This window comes from Tachysurus vachellii, chromosome 7 (assembly GCF_030014155.1).
Source record: "Tachysurus vachellii isolate PV-2020 chromosome 7, HZAU_Pvac_v1, whole genome shotgun sequence".
NCBI classification, from domain to species: Eukaryota; Metazoa; Chordata; class Actinopteri; order Siluriformes; family Bagridae; genus Tachysurus; species Tachysurus vachellii.
In genome coordinates, this window is record NC_083466.1 from 22,789,257 (window position 1) to 22,808,861 (window position 19,605).

The 19,605-nt window shown below is 36.5% G+C and overlaps 2 protein-coding genes across 2 annotated transcripts; both read left to right on the top strand.

Moving 5' to 3' along the window:
• The first annotated feature begins 649 nt into the window (after window positions 1-649).
• si:ch1073-220m6.1 (uncharacterized) lies at window positions 650-5,168 on the top strand. The gene is made up of 7 exons (XM_060875041.1): window positions 650-728; window positions 1,601-1,710; window positions 1,889-2,176; window positions 3,305-3,559; window positions 3,672-3,811; window positions 3,927-4,067; window positions 4,915-5,168. Exons 2-7 carry the CDS (start codon window positions 1,659-1,661, stop codon window positions 5,005-5,007), a joined length of 969 nt encoding a protein of 322 aa, XP_060731024.1. The 5' UTR covers window positions 650-728; window positions 1,601-1,658; the 3' UTR covers window positions 5,008-5,168.
• An 8,710-nt stretch (window positions 5,169-13,878) lies between these two features.
• Window positions 13,879-18,336, top strand: LOC132848934 (SLAM family member 7-like). Its single transcript, XM_060875045.1, has 5 exons — window positions 13,879-14,017; window positions 14,120-14,407; window positions 15,825-16,076; window positions 16,194-16,313; window positions 17,164-18,336. Exons 1-5 carry the CDS (start codon window positions 13,966-13,968, stop codon window positions 17,208-17,210), a joined length of 759 nt encoding a protein of 252 aa, XP_060731028.1. The 5' UTR covers window positions 13,879-13,965; the 3' UTR covers window positions 17,211-18,336.
• The last annotated feature ends 1,269 nt before the right edge of the window (window positions 18,337-19,605 follow it).

The following is a 19,605-nucleotide window of genomic DNA, read 5'->3' on the forward strand; positions in this document are numbered from 1 at the left end:
TCGATATGTGAAAAAATATGAAATTGACAAAATTTGGACATAGGAGGTTTCCGCCCGACAGCTACAATTTGTAAAGTATGACAAAACAAAAATATTATCGTAAATAATAGAATACATAGATTATGTTTATGTATGGTTAGGTTGTGCTTTAAGTAGTTAGTTTGTTTATTTACATTTACCGGACTATAAAAAGTTTTTTAATCTAGTGAATTTTCTTTTTTAAATATAAAATATTAGGTCAATCAATATTCTAGTAATTCTATTCTTTCTAACTTAGAAACAGTCTCAGTTAGAAACAGTTAAATGGTGCAAAATGTCACTAAATATAACAATGTACCGTATATGTAATGCATATGTAATGTAATGTCTACCTTATATCACACACAGCAGGCACAGATGATAAGGTAAGAGGCTTTTCATGCGATATGCAAGCACAATACACGAAAACGAGCAAATAACGAATGTTAGCAAAACTAGCAGAGAAAGAATATATTATGCTTATAACTTATAATAAAACTTATAATATGATTAATCTGTGTACTCTCTTCAAAGCCTAGAACTGCTATAAAAGGTCATTATAATGTCTTGTGTTATGAGGTCATTATATACAGTATCTTAACTTCTTCTGCTCTAAGAAGACGTGTGTAAGGAAATCTTGACGAGTTTCCTTTTTAGGTGCATCAAGTACAGAGGAAAATCAACTCAGTTCTTACTGCGTCTCCTGTCAGGTAATGTCCCATATATATATATTTCATTATATATACAAATAGATAAAACAGATGTGCATTTCTCTGTATGCACCTGTACATCATATATGACATAGGAGTGATTTTAATGTTCAGAAATAAGTTTAAATAATAATAGATTTAATAGTATAAATAAGTTTTAACTAGTTTTAATAATAGTAAAGATGTGAAATCTGTCATGGTCTTTTTGAGAATTCTGGGGGTTAATCTGTGGAGTGACGTCTGACTGAAAAAGGGGACAAATTGTGTGGAAAATGGAGAAAAGTTTTTAGTCTTGGCTTTACTCATGTAAAACATGTGAAAAGCATGACTCAGATAAGGGACATATGTTTTAATCATAGATTTACTGTAATGTTTCTCAATGGTTTCAGTTTCTAAAGCTTAGGGGATTGTATCTTGCAGAACGTGATCTTAAGTGAAACGTCTTGAATCTAAAATTATATGACACTGTTCATTATGAGAAAATAATAAAACATACAAAAGGTTTTTATGCCTATTTTTCTTAGGTTTTGTGTGTGTGTGTGTGTGTGTGTGTGTTTAATCTCATTGCATAAAGAGAAATACTAAGCTATCCTTGCTACATTTACTTCCTATGATTGGTATCATTATGTACAACAAAGTGTAATGTTAGTTATGTAATTATGGAGTTAGTGGATTACTCTTGTCACCCATTAAGTGCAGAGTATGTGTTAAACGGATTCTTATATTCTTATAAAATAAAATTACATACATGTTTAATCTCTGTGAGTCTAAATAGCTTCATATGTTCACTCTGGAAAGCTTAAAAAAGTCCCCTTATGCTAAAAGGGAAGTTCATTCTCTCTCTCATCTCATGTTTTTTCCTGTCTTCTCAGCCACAAGACTATTTAGCAGTGCAGGTGTTTGCTCTCTCAAACTATCTTTCCTGTCACAATGAGGAGCTTCTTACACATAGTCACCTTCATCATCCTGAACTTCACAGCAGGTCAGTACTTGATTGCTATGTGAATTCATGTTATTGACATTGCTCCATAGTCCTCAGTCAGATAAAGTGTTTTTCAAAGTATTAATAATATTATAATTGTACTTTTTAAAAAAAGCTGCCTAAAACATTTTCAGTTCAAGAATAAGAAAGTTTATGCTGATTTTTTTTCTATCTCTAGACTGTGGAGCTCGGGCTCATGTGGTTTACAAGTCAATAGGAGAAAAAGCACATCTCCTATTGAAAGACCACCGGAATATAACAACAATCAGATGGAGGAAGGATTCTAAACTGATCGCAATTTTAGAAAACAAAAAGCCGGATACGAAGTATCCAGAAAAATATCATATACATGTTTCTGACAACTCTTTGTTTATCCATAATTTGACGGTGAACGACACTGGAGATTATAAAGCTCAAATTGGACAATGGGAGGAAGAAGTAATCCAGTACAAACTGATAGTACAGGGTAAGTTATATGTGCTATCCACTATCTGATGTGGTTTGCCGTGTAAAACATGAATGGGTGTGTTCTTTTAGTAAAATAATAAAAGGTTTGCTGTTTGTTTCAAAATAATTTGAATTACTTATTTCCAATAACAGAACCTTCTGAACAGTTTTATTACTCTTATACCACAGCAACTGATATCAACTTGTTTGATGAATGAATATGATTGATGATTGAATATGTTAATTCCTGTGATCAGCTATGTTATACCTTATATCTTTACCAGAGATAAATCTGTTTAAATCTCTCTTGAAGTTCATTAAAAAAACATTGCTGTAGCATAATATATACATTCTTTGGCCAGAGATATGTGGACATCTGACTAATCACAGCATACGTGCATATGCTTTGAACATTTGCTGTTATAATGTGCTCCACTCTTCTGGGAAGGCTTTGCACTAGATGTTGAAATGTGAAATGTGTCTGTGGGGATTTGTAATCATTCAGCTACAAGAACATAAATGAGATCAGACACTCAAGTCATTTGAGGAGGTCTGGGGTTCAGTCAGTTTTAGAGTTCATCCTAAAGGTGTTCAGTGTGGTTAAGTTAGAGGCTGGGCTCTGTGCAGGACATTTTTCATTTCTTCCACAAGTCAAGTCAAGTCAAGATTATATTGTCATTTCAACCATATATAGCTGTTGCAGTACACAGTGAAATGAGACAACGTTTCTCCAGGACAATCATAAAACAAAGACAGAGATAAGGTCTTAGTAAGTAGTCCTAGTCACATGAAGTGCATCTGTGCAACCTGGTGCAAACAGTGCAGGACAAAACAAACAAGACAGTGCAGGACAAAAAATACAACGTGTCTTCATTGTGCTTTGCTTTTTGCAAAGAGTCACTGTCATGTTAGAGCATGGTTTTACTGAACCTTGTAGTTCAAATGAAGGGAAATTATGTGCATTCCACAGTGTGGAGGGGAACCACATATAGGTGTGAAGATCAGGTTTCCATTTTAAGCCCACATAGAAGCCTATTTCCTGCAAAGTTTGTTGATTTTTCTTTCAGCTTTAGAAGAAGTGCAGTAGTGTTGGACATTCCTTGAGAATGTATTTTAATTTTAATATATCTTTTTGGTGTCTTCCCAGAACCCGTATCAATACCAACAATCGATGTCAAGCATGATCACCTAAACACTTCATCTGTTTGCCACATCTTGGTAAAATGTTCTGCTGATGGTGACTCAGTGACGTATGACTGTGATTCCCAGCACTGCACTCTGAAAAATGCCACATCCAAAAGGGTGAACTTTACTATCAACTACATAGACCCTGGGGTGTTGGAATGCACAGCCAGCAACCGTGTGAGCATGAAACAGTCATCAAAACACATGATTAAAGCATGTAAGTGATTAAGGTTTAGCATTAGTTCATTCTTCTTAATTCAGCATAAATACATAGAGCATAATGTACATGCTTATGTTTAATACATGTGTATCATTTCTCTGGTTCACAGGTACGGAAAAATTATTAACACCCTCCAAATCATTTAGCTATATTTACATTTTAATAATAACAATATGTTGCACACTGGTGTTTGTTGTCCTGGTGAGCTGCTCTATCAAACTTTCTTACAATTCCAGAAAGAAAGAACAGGTAAATACATTAATGCATATATGTTCAAGTCAAACTACACCAACATACAGTACTTATGTACAATCTTTCTTTTTGATGTTATCAAACCAAGTTCTTATAATTTCTCTGTGGTTAGAACGAAGTCACATATCGAGATGATAAGAGTGTAAGCACTGTCTATAGTGTGGTCTGCAAGCAACCAAGAACTGATACTCCAGCTGAAAACAACGCTGCAGAAAATGCAGAAACATCAGTTTACGACGTTCCTTCAAAATGTGTAAGATGCAATCATTTTCCTTTCTCTAAAAGAAATACAGCATATTTATCTTGTTGCTCTTTTTAATATTAGGTCCTAATAATGTAGGGTATCAAAGAGATGGAGAGATTGAACAAAGCAAATGTTTCAGAAACAGACATACTGTAACATACAGTTTTATACAAACTGCAGAATGCAAAAGGATTTTTGTATAAAACAGACATGAAAAATTGTGATAAATTGGCCATATATAATTTAAAAACTGAACAATATAAAAACTTAAAGTTTTGATCTTCAAAAAAAAAATCAAAGCATTAACAAAAACATTATTTTTGTTTTTTATATTTAGATGTAAAACTCCTCATATATATTCAACAGCATAAAACTATATATTTAAATCATTATATTCTATGCTTAACAGTATAAAAAAATGCACCTTACTCGCCTGGCTTTGCTAAGAAAGAGATTATACACTACATATGCTATATTATTGGTGAATAAAGCATTTAAATGTAAAACAATCACAACAAAGGTAAATACATTCCTTTCACATGTCATGGTGAAACAGTTTTTTTTTTTTTTTAACCAGTAACCTAATGACTTCCTCTTTTGTCTGCTGCAACAAGGGTGCATCAAACTGCATATGCACATTTAGACAACCGTCTACACTGAGTTGTAATTTTATTAGCTTTGCCAGTTCCCACTTAACTTTATCAGTTAAGTCCTAAACCAGATTGCAGACATAAAGAAGTATATAGCTTTCAAGTGATGAATCAGGAGCATGCACGCAAACATTTGCTAAGGGAAAATGATTGTTAACAGTGTTTCAATGAAACTAAAAAAAAACTCTTCTTCCCTTTTTTTTTAGGCCAGGGTATCCCGATGTGACAACGATGACAGCATACAAAATGATGACACACATACAGTTTACTGGAAACTGGGGCAGACACTTGAAGCTTGAAATAATCTGTTCCTGGAAATATATATAATTATGTTATTATATTATTGTAATTTTTGCTAAATAAGATAATATATCCTGGCCATATATAAAGAACAAAGCATTATGTAGCCTTGAAAACAGATAAAGTACTATTATTTGGTCTATATGTAATCGTGTCACACTGTGCCTATATATATATATATATATATATATATATATATATATATATATATATATATATATATATATATATATATAATTTTTTTTTTTTTTTTTTTACATTAAATTATAGTTGTATATATTGTTTGTACTGGTGTATTGTTACATGAATAGTTGTGTGAATAAATAATATTCATTTATTTAAATGTTCATCCCTGATCTCAATTTCATGCCCAGGAAGGCTGTTGGTTATTTGTTTGAATAGAATTTCACCCTGGTATTTACAGAAAAATTCCCATTGAAAAATAATTTAAGCTGGAGTGACAGCAGTAAAATCACTCTTGTTGTACGTCATTGTTTATTTGAATATCTGGAAATCTTTTCAGTGGAGCGTGATATGCACTTCCCTAAAACCGCATGAAAACACCTGAGCCCAGTAATTCAAAAGTGAACAGTATTTCTCAAAGCAAGATCTGGAGAACCCCAGGGGTTCTTTATATGATTTATTTCTTTTGTTACATTGCTGAACATCACAATCTGCACAAGTATAAACAAATGTGCATTGTTGCACACATATACATGAATAGTTGGATGTATATTGATATTGATATTGTCGTTTTAGCTGTCTATCACAATATATTGGAGTTGATGTTATAATGAACATGAGCACAAAGAACAGACTTTCAGTTTTAATATGAGGTTAGTTAAATAAAATTCAGAATAACTGTCTATGAATTACCACACTTTTAATATATGGTCCATCCTTCCCAAATTGTAAATGTAATGTAATTGGATGACTGGCTGCCCAGCTGTTGCATGCCCAGATGTTTGTTAATCCTTCATTATTTCACTTTATAAGGATCACTTTTTTGTACCATGTGTCTTTTGTTTACGTTTGTGTTCACGTGTCTGCCCCACCCTTGTCTAATTCTTTATTCCTCAGAATATCCATTGAACCGTCACTGGCAGTGAAGTGAGACATCATTAGACAGAAAAATCAAAACAAAACCATCAGAGATACAGCAAAAAAATTAGGACTAGTCAAATCGACTGTATGGTACATTTTTTAAAAGAAAATACACACTGGAGAGCTCAGAAACACCAGATGATCTGGAAGACCATAGAAAACTGTGGTGGATTCATGATAAATTCTTTCCCCAGTCAAGAAAATCTCCCTTCATAAGAAAGTCATGATTCTGCAAATTAATATATTGGGTTTACCAGAAGATGTAAACCACTAAGCCTCAAAAAACAGGAAGACCAGTTTAGAATTAGCTAAAACATAAACTATACAGTCCTGGAACAAAGGGCTATTAAGAGATAAGACAAAGATCAACTTGGATAAATGATCAGAAGAGAATAGAACGGAGAAGTGAAGGAACTGATCGTGATTTGACACATACCACATCGTCTTAGAGCATGGGTGTGTATGGCTGCAAATTGAACTGGTTCTGTTGTATTTATTGATAATATGACTGCTGTCAACAGCATCAGGTGAGTTCTGATGTGTAAAGAGTTCCAATATCTGCTTCAATACAGCCAAATGCTTCAAAACTCACTGGATGATGCTTGTCATTGCAGATGAATCTGAAGTACCTAAAGTATACTTCAAAAGCAATCCCTTTGTTAAAAAGGCAAAGTGGAAAATTCTGCAGTCAATAACCTAACATGAATCTGGGCATGCAATTTACTTTCTGCAGGCAAAAGCCCAAAGAAGAAGCAGGAAGTTAAGACCCAACAGAAGATGGTTTCTAGGCTTCAGACAGTCGTGATAAAAGATTTGCAATCAAGGATTAAAAATGATTATTTTAACGTGTGATTCTTAATTTTTGCAACGTCTTTTGTTCACTTAAAAAAAAAAAAAGAGGGGAGGGGCATATATAAGATGTAATTTATACACTGTTCATTAAATTTAAATGTAAATACCCTCAATTTAAAACTGAAAGGCTATAATTTAAGCTCTTTTTTACTATTTCAACTCCAATATATTGTTATAGATATTTCAAATATTTATTTAAAATATTGGTTTGACTAATAATAATAATAATAATAATAATAATAATAATAATAATAATAATAATAATAATAATAATAATAATAATAATGTGTGAATATTTTATTATGTAATCCTCATTAGTGGAGTTGGCTTTACTACCTGTGTAGGTTTTAGTGATTTAGTGACTTAGTGCTCTGCTCTGCTGGTGAGAGAATGAACTGCAGCTGAACTACAATTGTAGTTTTATTATCGCATTACATAGGAAGGGAAAATCAGAAGAAATTTAATAGAAAAAGTCGATGATAGTAAAGCAAAATCTCACCAAACCAAGCCTAATGATGATTATTTCAGAACAAACTCAAAGGTACATATACCTGAACCAGTGAATACCTAGTCAGTCACCCCACTCTCAATGAGCATGTATACATTCTACATTCATTCATTCATTTTCTACCGCTTATCCGAACTACCTCGGGTCACGGGGAGCCTGTGCCTATCTCAGGCGTCATCGGGCATCAAGGCAGGATACACCCTGGACGGAGTGCCAACCCATCGCAGGGCACACACACTCTCTTTTACACACGCACTCACACACTACAGACAATTTTCCAGAGATGCCAATCAACCTACCATGCATGTCTTTGGACCGGGGGAGGAAACCGGAGTACCCGGAGGAAACCCCCGAGGCACGGGGAGAACATGCAAACTCCACACACACAAGGCGGAGGCGGGAATCGAACCCCCAACCCTGGAGGTGTGAGGCGAACTTGCTAACCACTAAGCCACCGTGCCCCGATACATTCTACATAAATGTTGTAAAACAAACAAACAAACAAAAAAACAAACGTACTACTACTACTTCAACTACTATCAATAATAATCAGAGCAATTTTGCCCATTCAAATCAGATTGTTGAGCCAAGTAGATTTTATATATTAGAGATATTAGCAGTTCTCTGCTGCATCTTCAGTAGGATGTAGACACATTAGTGTTGGCTGAATATGTAATCAGCATACATGTACCCTCGCTGTCTACAAAGATGATGGTTCAAAATCTATTCGCCTCTCAACGTCGCTTGTTTTTATCTTGTGCATGCTGTTTCCCCTTAAAAAAAACATAGGCGCATGTCTCCCCTCATAAACATAACCACAGTGGTTTTCCTCAGCAGCATTATGTACCCCAGTGTGTATTACTGTAAGGTGGTTCACAGGATGTCACCACTACCCAAGCTAATGAAGGTACGCTCAAATCAAACATTTATTAAGTATTAAAATAAAGCAGGAATTATTAAAAGAAAGATAAGTATTTAAATAATTTTATCATAACAGGTACAAAGTTGTCCAAAGTTTGTTAGAGGAACAGGTAAAAGAGTAGGTTTATATTGCACAGGTTCTTAAAAAAATGAAATGTTAATAAAGCAAAGGCTCTCATACTGCTGATTATTTACATGCATGTGAATTCTGAGACATCATTTAATTTGGCTAGGTGAGCAAACTCATGATCATATACTGCAAATAGTGCTTAAAATTCAGGGACAAAAAATGCAGCTTTAAACAGCTTTATACGGTAGCCGAGAAGTGCAAAACACATTAACAAATCCGAAAACACATTAACAAATCTGAAAACAAATTAACAAATCCCAAAACACATTAACAAATCCGAAAACAAATGAACAAATCCCAAAACACATTAACAAATCCGAAAACAAATTAACAAATCCGAAAACAAATTAACAAATCCGAAAACACATTAACAAATCCGAAAACAAATTAACAAATCCCAAAACACGTTAACAAATCCGAAAACACATGAACAAATCCGAAAACAAGTTAACAAACACGAAAACACATTAACAAATCCGAAAACAAATTAACAAATCAGAAAACAAATTAACAAATCCGAAAACACATTAACAAATCCGAAAACACATTAACAAATCTAAAAACACAACGACAAGTCAGAGAACCCAGAAACGGTAGGTATTGTTTTTGAATGGAAACTTACCGATCATTGGACAAGACACCTGTCACTCAAGATATACAGGTATGGAATCCTATGTGTAATGTGTAAAGTTCTCCGTTTAAATATAAGAAAATAACAGAATTAATCCACAGTAATCCATTCCATCCATCCATTCCAACTTTCCCTGCGGCAGACTGTTGAACTTCATGTACACCTTGAGTGACAGGTGTCTTGTCCAGTCACAAACTATACCAACCTTTTCCAGGTTGTCTGAAATGTCGTTGTGTTTTCTGATTTGATAATGTCTTTTCTGATTTGATAATGTCTTTTCTGATTTGTTAATGTGTTTTCTGATTTGTTAATGTGTTTTCTGATTTGTTAATGTGTTTCTTGCACCGATTCAGACAACCCGGAAGAGGTAGGTATAGTTTGTGAATGGAAACTTTACCGATCATTGGACAAGACACCTGTCATTAAAGATATACAGGTGAATGAAAGGTGTCTCGCCCGATGATGGAAAGTTTCCATTCACAAACTATACCAACCTCTTCTGGGTTGTCTGACTTGTTAATGTGTTTTCGGATTTGTTAATTTGTTTTCGGATTTGTTCATTTGTTTTGGGATTTGTTAATGTGTTTTGGGATTTGTTCATTTGTTTTCGGATTTGTTAGTGTTTTCGGGTTTGTTCATTTGTTTTCGGATTTGTTAATGTTTTTTCGGATTTGTTAATGTGTTTTGGGATTTGTTAATGTGTTTTCGGATTTGTTAATTTGTTTTCGGATTTGTTTGTGTTTTCGGATTTGTTAATTTGTTTTCGGATTTGTTAATGTTTTTTCGGATTTGTTAATGTGTTTTCGGATTTGTTAATCTGTTTTCGGATTTGTTAGTGTGTTTTCGGATTTGTTAATTTGTTTTGCACTTCTCGGCCACTGTAGCTTTAGCTGGAAACAGAAGAGAGAGAAAAAGAAATAAATATATAATAATAAGAAGAAAAAATAAGAATAAAAATAAATAAGTGAATATATTCAATTAAAGTTTAAAAATTAATTAAAAAAAAATTGTATTTTTTAATAAAAAATATATTTGTAATTCTTTTAATAAAAAAAAAAACTTGATTTAAAATACAATATATCTATCCCTATCCCTAATCCCCAAGCCGGAAGCGACGGTGGCAAGGAAAAGCTCCCTGAGATGTTAAAAGGAAGAAACCTTGAGAGGACCCCATTCTCATTTGGGTGACACTCTACAGTAAATAGTGTACATGTAAATAATGTCATTTCTACAACAGTTTATAATAGTGCAGCCGAGAGCTGCTGAGGAACTAATGGGTCATCGTAAACTCTGAGTTCAGCACAGACCCGATTGCTGATAGAGACAAGAGCATACAGATGACACTAGAGTGAATTAGCAATATCGATTGTATTGTAGTTTCTGTAGTGAAAAATCTGGATGCTATAGACGGAGTCAGTAAGCCTCCAACACCGGCATTAGAGACCTCACAGCGAGGCGAATGGGTGACGACACTGCGGCATAGTTGCAAAAACAAAGCTAAAGCTAAGGATTGCCTACGGGAGTACCACTCCTCTCTGCTTCATATGTCTAACAAGTTTGATCTCCTCAGTGAAGCACCTGCTGAGAAACCTGAATTAGCTCTGGTTATAGGAGACTCCATATTAAGGCATGTGAAATTAGCTTGGCCTTTAGGGGCTATCAATCAGGTGTATTCTAGGAGCCAGGGAGCTATACATAGCATGTAATCTTAGGGTCTTGGGCAAGCATAGGTACTCAAAGGTAGTTTTGAGTTTCCATGTAGGAGCTAACAATATATGCCTTCGTCAGTCAGAGATTACTAAGAGTAATATTGTAGAGGTGTGTAAATTAGTGTAGGCGATGTCCGATGCTGTAGTATGCTCTGGCCCCATATCCGACCACCTTCTAGCTGCATTAAGTCGTCACCCATAATTCACAATATAGAGACTGTGTCTGTTTCCCGAGCTAAACAAAAATCTATAAACACTCATAAAATTTGTTGTAGTAACCTTATTAGCATAAAAATAAAGGCAAAATTGCTGGTGTTACTTAATGTTAGTGCAGCTTTTGATACCATTGACTTGGTAGGCCAGAACATGTTTTTGTGTTAAAGGGACAGCCCTCTCCTGGCTCAGGGCTTATTTGACTGATCACTATCAGTTCATCGATCTATACTGAATAAAATTATAAACGCCCATTTTTCATGAACTGAGCTCAAAGATCTAAGACTTTACTCAATGTACACAAAAGGCCTATTTTTCTCAAATATTGTCCTAAATCTTTATTTGTAAGCACTTCTCCTTTGCCAAGATAATCCATCCACCTCACAGGTGTGGCATATCAAGATGCTGATTAGACAGCGTAATTATTGCACAGCATTGGAATACTATAAACATTACCACGGTATACAATAAAGTTAATTAGTCTAGAAATCCCATAGCTGGCTAGCAAACTAAAGCCAAATAAACCTACTACTGTATATATCTGAAGGTGAAGATTTCTGTACGTACAAATACAGATTTTCACTGGATATATCTGTAATTAATAAAACTATTGCAAGGTCAATTATCCTTACATATGACCTTTATATATAAATAAATGATAATTAATAAATCTTAAGTCATGGTCATTAATATCCTTTCTTAACCATACTGTAAGGACTCTGCCCGGACTCTGGCCACGTGCATCTGTTTAAGTTTCTCGTCACGTGTCTGCCCCGCCTTCGTCTGCTCCTCCCTGTCATCACACCTGATCCTTATTGTGTCATTGTCTTCTTGTATTTAACTCTGCCGCGTTGCTTTGTGCAGCACGGCATCTACTGTGATTTGTCCTGTCTAGTCTGCGTCCTGTTTCATGTTTTCAGTTATTAAACCCTATTTTGATTTATGCTATCCTGCGTTTGGGTCCGCTCTGTTTCCCGTCGTTACAGAAGATGCCGCCACATGAGGACCCAGCGGGATAGCAGCTACTTGGACCGGCTAAACGGGGAGTACTTTTTTCGTGTTTGTTTTTTTTTTCCCCCTCTGGACTTGGTGCGTTTGGCGACGTGGGTCCGCATTTTTTCGGTGAGGGGCGCCGCCTCGCTTTTGGTTTTTTCGCGGGGGGCGCCGCCTCACTTCCTGGTTGCGGACCATGTCGCCAGCCCAAGGTTTGTTTTGTTTTTTCAGTGTCCTGTGACATCGCCCCGCACTTTCCGGTGGGGGGCGTCGCTTCACTTTTGGTTTCCGTAGAGGACGTCGCCCCACTTCCTGTCCGCGGGGGGTGTCGCAGGCCTGTGTTTTTTCCTGTTTTTGGACTTCCCTGTTTTGTGGAGGATTTATTTTTTTTTTCCCTCCCGCCCTCCCTTTCCTGGACTTTGGGGGTGGATCTGGCCGGGGTGCGTCTGGGGTTGTGCTCGGCCCTTCAGCTCGGCTGTGGACGTCGCTCGGCCCTTCAGCTCGGCTGTGGACGTCGCTCGGCCCTTCAGCTCGGCTGTGGACGTCGCTCGGCCCTTCAGCTCGGCTGTGGACGTCGCTCGGCCCTTCAGCTCGACTGTGGACGTCGCTCGGCCCTTCAGCTCGGCTGTGGACGTCGCTCGGCCCTCTCTGGCTGCGCCGCCGTGTGCCTTGCTCCCCCCACCTGCCTCGCCGTGTGCCTTGCTCCCCCCACCTGCCTCGCCGTGTGCCTTGCTCCCCCCACCTGCCTCGCCGTGTGCCTTGCTCCCCCCACCTGCCTCGCCGTGTGCCTTGCTCCCCCCACCTGCCTCGCCGTGTGCCTTGCTCCCCCCACCTGCCTCGCCGTGTGCCTTGCTCCCCCCACCTGCCTCGCCGTGTGCCTTGCTCCCCCCACCTGCCTCGCCGTGTGCCTTGCTCCCCCCTCCCGGGCCTGTCGGGACTGCCTGGACGGATTGGCGCGTCGGGAGCCGCGCCTTGGGGGAGGGCTCTGTAAGGACTCTGCCCGGACTCTGGCCACGTGCATCTGTTTATGTTTCTCGTCACGTGTCTGCCCCGCCTTCGTCTGCTCCTCCCTGTCATCACACCTGATCCTTATTGTGTCATTGTCTTCTTGTATTTAACTCTGCCGCGTTGCTTTGTGCAGCGCGGCATCTACTGTGATTTGTCCTGTCTAGTCTGCGTCCTGTTTCATGTTTTCAGTTATTAAACCCTATTATGATTTATGCTATCCTGCGTTTGGGTCCGCTCTGTTTCCCGTCGTTACACATACCAAGATATACACAGGGATCTCAAGTGTCATGCATTGAGAGTGACAGTCAGTGGTTAGCCAGTAGGGATGCACTGTATACAAGGGGTCTAGGCCTAGTCATATTTTCGTTTTTAGTGAAAACTGTTTTTAGTGCTTCCATGTTCTAATGCTGATGCCCAGAGGGTATTTTCGATGGTTGGTTTGAACAAAACCTCAACACAAAACAGCTTGTCTCTGGACAGAACATTGTCCTCAATCATGACCCTAAAAATGTCTGGGCTTGAGCCGAACTGTTTTAAGTGGGAGCAACATTACAAATGATAAAGGAGTCCAAAAAGGCAACAAACACTTACAATAAACATCAGTCATAATCTCTCTCTCTCTCTCTCTCTCTCTCTCTCTCTTTCTCTCTCTCTCACACACACACAAATATTTTAACATCCGTATAGGATTGTTCAATGCCATGCCACCAGAGGGAAACCTCCCCAAATACTAGAGACTCATATCCTGTCTATAGACTATACTGTGCTTACTCAGTAAAGTTTTGTCATTTGTCAATCTGTTTGTTGCATGTTTTTTCCTGTCTTCTCAGCCACAAGCCTATTTAGCAGTGCAGGTGTTTGCTCTCTCAAACCTGCTTTCCTGTCACAATGAGGAGCTACTTACACATAGTCACCTTCATCATCTTGAACTTCACAGCAGGTCAGTAGGTTACTGATATTTGAATTAATGTTAATGATTGTTCCATAGTCCATTAATAAAATCTGTAACTCTAACTTATGCTCATTTCTTTTCCACCCATAGACTGTGGAGCTTTGGTCCATGTGGTTTACAAGTCAATAGGAGAAAAAGCACATCTCACATTGAAAGACCACCAGAATATAACAACAGTGAAATGGAGGAAGGATCGTAAACTGATTGCATTTGTAGAAAACAAAAAGCCGAGTACAAAGTGTCCAAAAAAATATCATATACATGTTTCTGACAACTCTTTGTTTATCCATAATTTGACGGTGAACGACTCTGGATATTATAAAGCTCAAACTGGACAATGGGAAGAAGATGCAATCAAGTACATATTGACAGTACAGGGTAAGTTCTGATCAAAATCAATTTATTTCCTTGATGTCACAGTATAAAGTATATGATGTATAATAAATAAAACAAAATTAGTTGCTATTTTAGAAAAATAATCAGATATAGTAGCGTGATGAAACGTGACAGGAACTGGTGGTACTGTTATCACTAAAGTTTACCTGAAGTTTATTATTTTTCAATAATAGAATGCTCTGACATATTTTATTCCTCTTTATTCCTAAACCACGGCAATTTGACAACAATTTGTTATTCATTGCCAAATGTTGTATACTTTTACTTAAAACAGCTAGTGTGGAATATAGAAAAAACTTTTATTTTAAAAGTTTAATTCCTATAAGCATATACATTTTACAGTAGATGATATGACAGTTGTTTCTTCACAAGTCTTATTTTTTGCTTGTCATGTTACAAAGAATTTTCGATGTGCAAAGTCCTCTGTCCTAAACACATGACAAAAGCCTTAACTGTTACAAAGTGCTAAAATTGGAAACATCCATAAATGTTAAACACACATCTCAATACCCAAAGTTTAACAACGATTAGGATTTTTGTTAAATAACAACACTGGAGCTCATTTATCAAGCTGAATGTGAATGACTTTATTTGTAAATTGATAAATTTATGTTGAGAATTAACACGGTAAATCTGGTATTTAGGAAATCTTTGTTTCCTTTACAAAGTGTGTGTAAATAAGAAGACTAACTAACGAGAATCTCAGTTGTTCTGAATTTAACTTTAAACGTGCAGATTACGCTGCCAATATTAAATTAGTTATTTACGTTAATTACAACCAAAAGTGTTATTTTTGAAACCCATCTTCTTTCATATTAAGATGAATAAAGAAATATTTGAGATATCTACAGTATATATACAGCAAGACTAGCCTTTTAATTCGGAAGAAAAGACCTTGGTGCCAAGGCGGTGAAAATAGCAAGTAAAAAACAAACCTGTTCTTGCATTGCCCTGTTTTCTCAGTGTGGATTTTGTACTGTTTAGGTCGAATTTTTTATTGTCTGCTCTGTTTTGCCCCATTTTCCCCATTTGGATTTTGGACTTTGAACTATTCTTCCACTGTCTGTTATGTATCTGCCTTCCCTGGGCCAAGCCCACTCCCATTAAAAACTTTTAACCTTGAGCTCTGTTTCGTTTCTTGCATTTGGGTCCTCACTTCTTCCTCGTGACCCTGTATTTGTGGTCTAAATTCAAATCAGCTGTGTTGCGCAGGTGCCTGGAATTTACAGGGTGATTTCCATTTATTGACATGTGCATGTGTATTTAAAGAAAATCAGTGTTTATCAAACTTTTTTGAAAAAAACTGAACATACTCTACAGTACAGCACCAGAGTTCAATATTCCAAGACCAGAGAAATACTGTCTATTTTAGCATGTTGTATTTTTGCTGACCTTCCAGAGGCTGTCTCAAAACCGGTGATCACTGTTGATCACCAGATAAACACCTCATCTGTTTGCCACATCTTGGTAACATGTTCTGCTGATGGCGACTCGGTGATGTACAACTGTGATCACCAGCAATGCACTCTGACAAATGCTACATCCAACACAGTGAACCTGACTGTCAGCTATACAGATACAGAGGTGTTGGAATGCACAGCCAGCAACTATGTGAGCACGAAACAGACATCAATACACAAGATTAACGCATGTAAGTGATTAGTTTAAGTATTGTTCATAAGAATGGACATAACACTTTGTTGAGTGCTTAATGTACTTTACATTTTTATTTATGTGAATTAATGTGAATTGTTGCTCTGGCTCACAGGTCCTGAAAAATCACTACTCACAACAACAATCATTTTTATAATAAGCATAGCAGTGTTTGCTGTTCTGATGATCTGCATTATCTTTTTTACAATACCAGAAAGAAGAAGAAAAAAAACAGGTAAATTCTTATTTACATATTTGCAAGCCAAATTACACAGACATTGTTTCACTGTGCTTTGAATGAATGTAGGTTTCAAAAACATACGGGTGCAAATCCTGTCTATAGTAAAGTGTGAAAACCACTGAGAGCTAAAACTCTAGAAGACAGCAGATGAAAGAACAACAGTTTACAATGTTCCATTGCAATCATTTTATTGGGTTCATTTAATAGTGTAGTATATCAGGAAGACTGTAATTAATAACTGATTTAATTAAATTGAGCTTCAGAAACTGCTATACCAAATTGAGAGACTTGTATAAGGATTGTTTTTAAAATAATGGGCCTATTATATATATTAAACATTTTAAAAAACCTAAAACTGACCCCATCCCCAGTATAAAAGTAAAGTTTAAAGTAAAATTAAAGCTTCCCTATTGTTATGAGATTATGAGTTTGAATCCCAGTGATACTGTAGTATTTTCGTTTTGCAATTATATATATGTATGACGTGCATTGAGGATACTATAGTAATTTGTGATTAGGAGCCAATATTTGCTGTGCTCTTTAGGAAGCATACTCTCTTCCTACCCTGTCAATCACAGTGATACTAACCAATCTCTGAGCTCACGTACAAGGCTCAAGTTTTGTTGTTCTTATGGAAGTCTATAAAAAAACATGTTTAAATGTTGTGAGCAACAATCTAGCCAGAAAATTAAGATAAATGATATACAGTAGGTTCACTTCCTCAAAACAGCAAACAATATAGATTTAACAAGAGAAAGATGGTCTGTATGCTGACTGTAGTGTGGATATCCATCCATTCATCCAATCATCCATTCTCTACACCACTTATCCTACTGTGTCACAGGAACACTGGAGCCTATCCCAGGAGACTCGGAGGAAAAGGCAAGGTGAATCATGGACTGGGTCTTTCACAGGGCACAGTCACACTGACATTGACACACTCTGGACAATATAGAGATGCCAATCAGCCTGCAACACATGTCTTTGGACTGGGGGGAAACTGGATCACCTAAAGGCACATGGAGAACATAACCTAGCATAAATCATTAAAAAGAAAAAACAACAACTACTTTTTACTGTCACTGTTTTACGTTTACTGTTGATCCTGTGAACAGCCATGTTGATCTGATGTCACTTAGGACTGAGTAGATTAGCATTAATTATTAAAAGGGGCATAGGGGACCAAACTGTGGGGAAAATGGGAAAAAAAACATCTCCCCTACCATTATACAAACTAAATTTGATTAATACATTTATTAAATATCTACATTTCTTTTACTTTAAAGGTACAGAATGTCTTTAAATGTTTTAAAATGGGTTGATTTGCTTTAAAATACAGTACAGTAAATGAACATAAACCCACATTATTTCAAAAATTCACTTTTTGTAATTATATATTTTTAAGTAATGATCAGTAACGTCTCATATGATATTATGATATTGTCAGTCGTAATATATATTTTGATAATTTATTATGATAGAAACATTCATTTTGCTTTTATGTATGTGTAAATACTATAACATTGCAACTAGAAGAACAGTTCTAGCAGTTTTTTTAAACTGTTAGCCCACCTACTTCCTCTTGAGTTGGCTGCTGCTGATAGACCACAGCATGCAACACATAAATCTTTCACTTTAGACTATAAACTTTCAATCTGTTTGTAATCTTTTACACTGTAATCTTTTGTAATCTGGTTAGTTTATGCAAATTAACCAACTCAAACATACTGTATAAACTTCAAGACATATCAGTGAATCCTAAATAGAAAAGATTTTCTATACATTAGTATAGAAAAATAAATAGCAAAAAATCTCTATACATTTCTATACAGTACATTAGCTTTCTATACATAGTGTTTAACACTGTTTCTCTATCCTGGTTCCCACTGTTTTGCCTATTTTGATGCTTTCCCAGATCTCAGTCTCTGTGAATTCTGTGTTCATGATGTTTTCTGAGTGGATATATGAAGTCAATTTGGCACATTCAATGTGTGAATACAAAGAACAATATGGAAAACCTCAGACTCTTTTTGTTTCTTTTTTCAGAGCATGTAATGCTCATAAAAGATCTACGTTAACATTTACTTTTACATTCATGAAACATTTTGTAGACGGTGGATGACAGCGAGTAGCTTAGCAACAAGCTATTAGTATGGCCAAGTGTTTATCTAAAGCAAATACTGTTCTAAACTAATTGCTAACTATAGAAGGGGTTTTTACATTTCACAGTTTAATGATTTAATTTCTCCCCGTAAATGGGGAAAGAACTGGTAACTGAGAAGACACCAAGATGATGAACTGAAATTTCAGTTTTAGGAGCTGTTTTTTTTTCAGTTAGCTTTAGCCAGATGTGAGGGGAAATTGCATATTGCGACCTTGCCTTAAATACATCATAACTTATAAGCTTGACTTATTAAATAAATAGGTTTTACAAATAAAACAGCATAAATAAACTAAAAATGTGGCCAGGAAACCACAGTGCAAATCTCTCTCTCTCTCTCTCTCTCTCTCTCTCTCTCACACACACACACACACACACACACACACACACACACACACACACAGACACACACACACAAACCTAGAACAGAAGAAATATATTTCTATATTTTTATATGTATATATACTGTATATTCTATTTATATATTGTGCTGTGACAAAATATGGCAGATGGGAATTTATGTGTAATTGATCAATTCATTTATTAATGTGATCTCCACAATTCTGAATATGGCTGAAAAACACAGTAACACAAACCTTTTAAAAAGTATTACTACTGTGTGATTGTTTTGAGGCTTCAAAACATTGTTTCTGAGCTTTCAGTTTAAGAGATCAGTGAAGCTCCCTCTGCTGGTGAGAGAGTGAACTACAGCTGAACTCTACTCAGGGGGATTTTTGTACACACACCTAATAGAACCTAAATATAAACAATCTGAAGGTCAGTGGCGGTTCTAGGATTTTTCTGTAACAGGGGCCATTAAGGGGCCACATGTTACATTCAGGGGCCAAGTACAGGGTACATTCAAGCACACAAAATAATTTATTCAGTACGGTCATTCCTTTTCAAACACTCGAGTGCCGCCAATTGTTTGGGGTGGAATTGCATCTGTGATCGTTGTGAAAAATTCACCGGTTGCTGTTCTCGTCGACGATTGAAGGAACGGGGGCCAACCAGGGGCCAATCAGATTTCAGCAGGGGCCAGGGCCCTTGTGGCCCCGCCTCTAGAACCGTCACTTCCAAAAGACATACAGACTGCAATTCATCTTAGTGACATTATAAAATAAA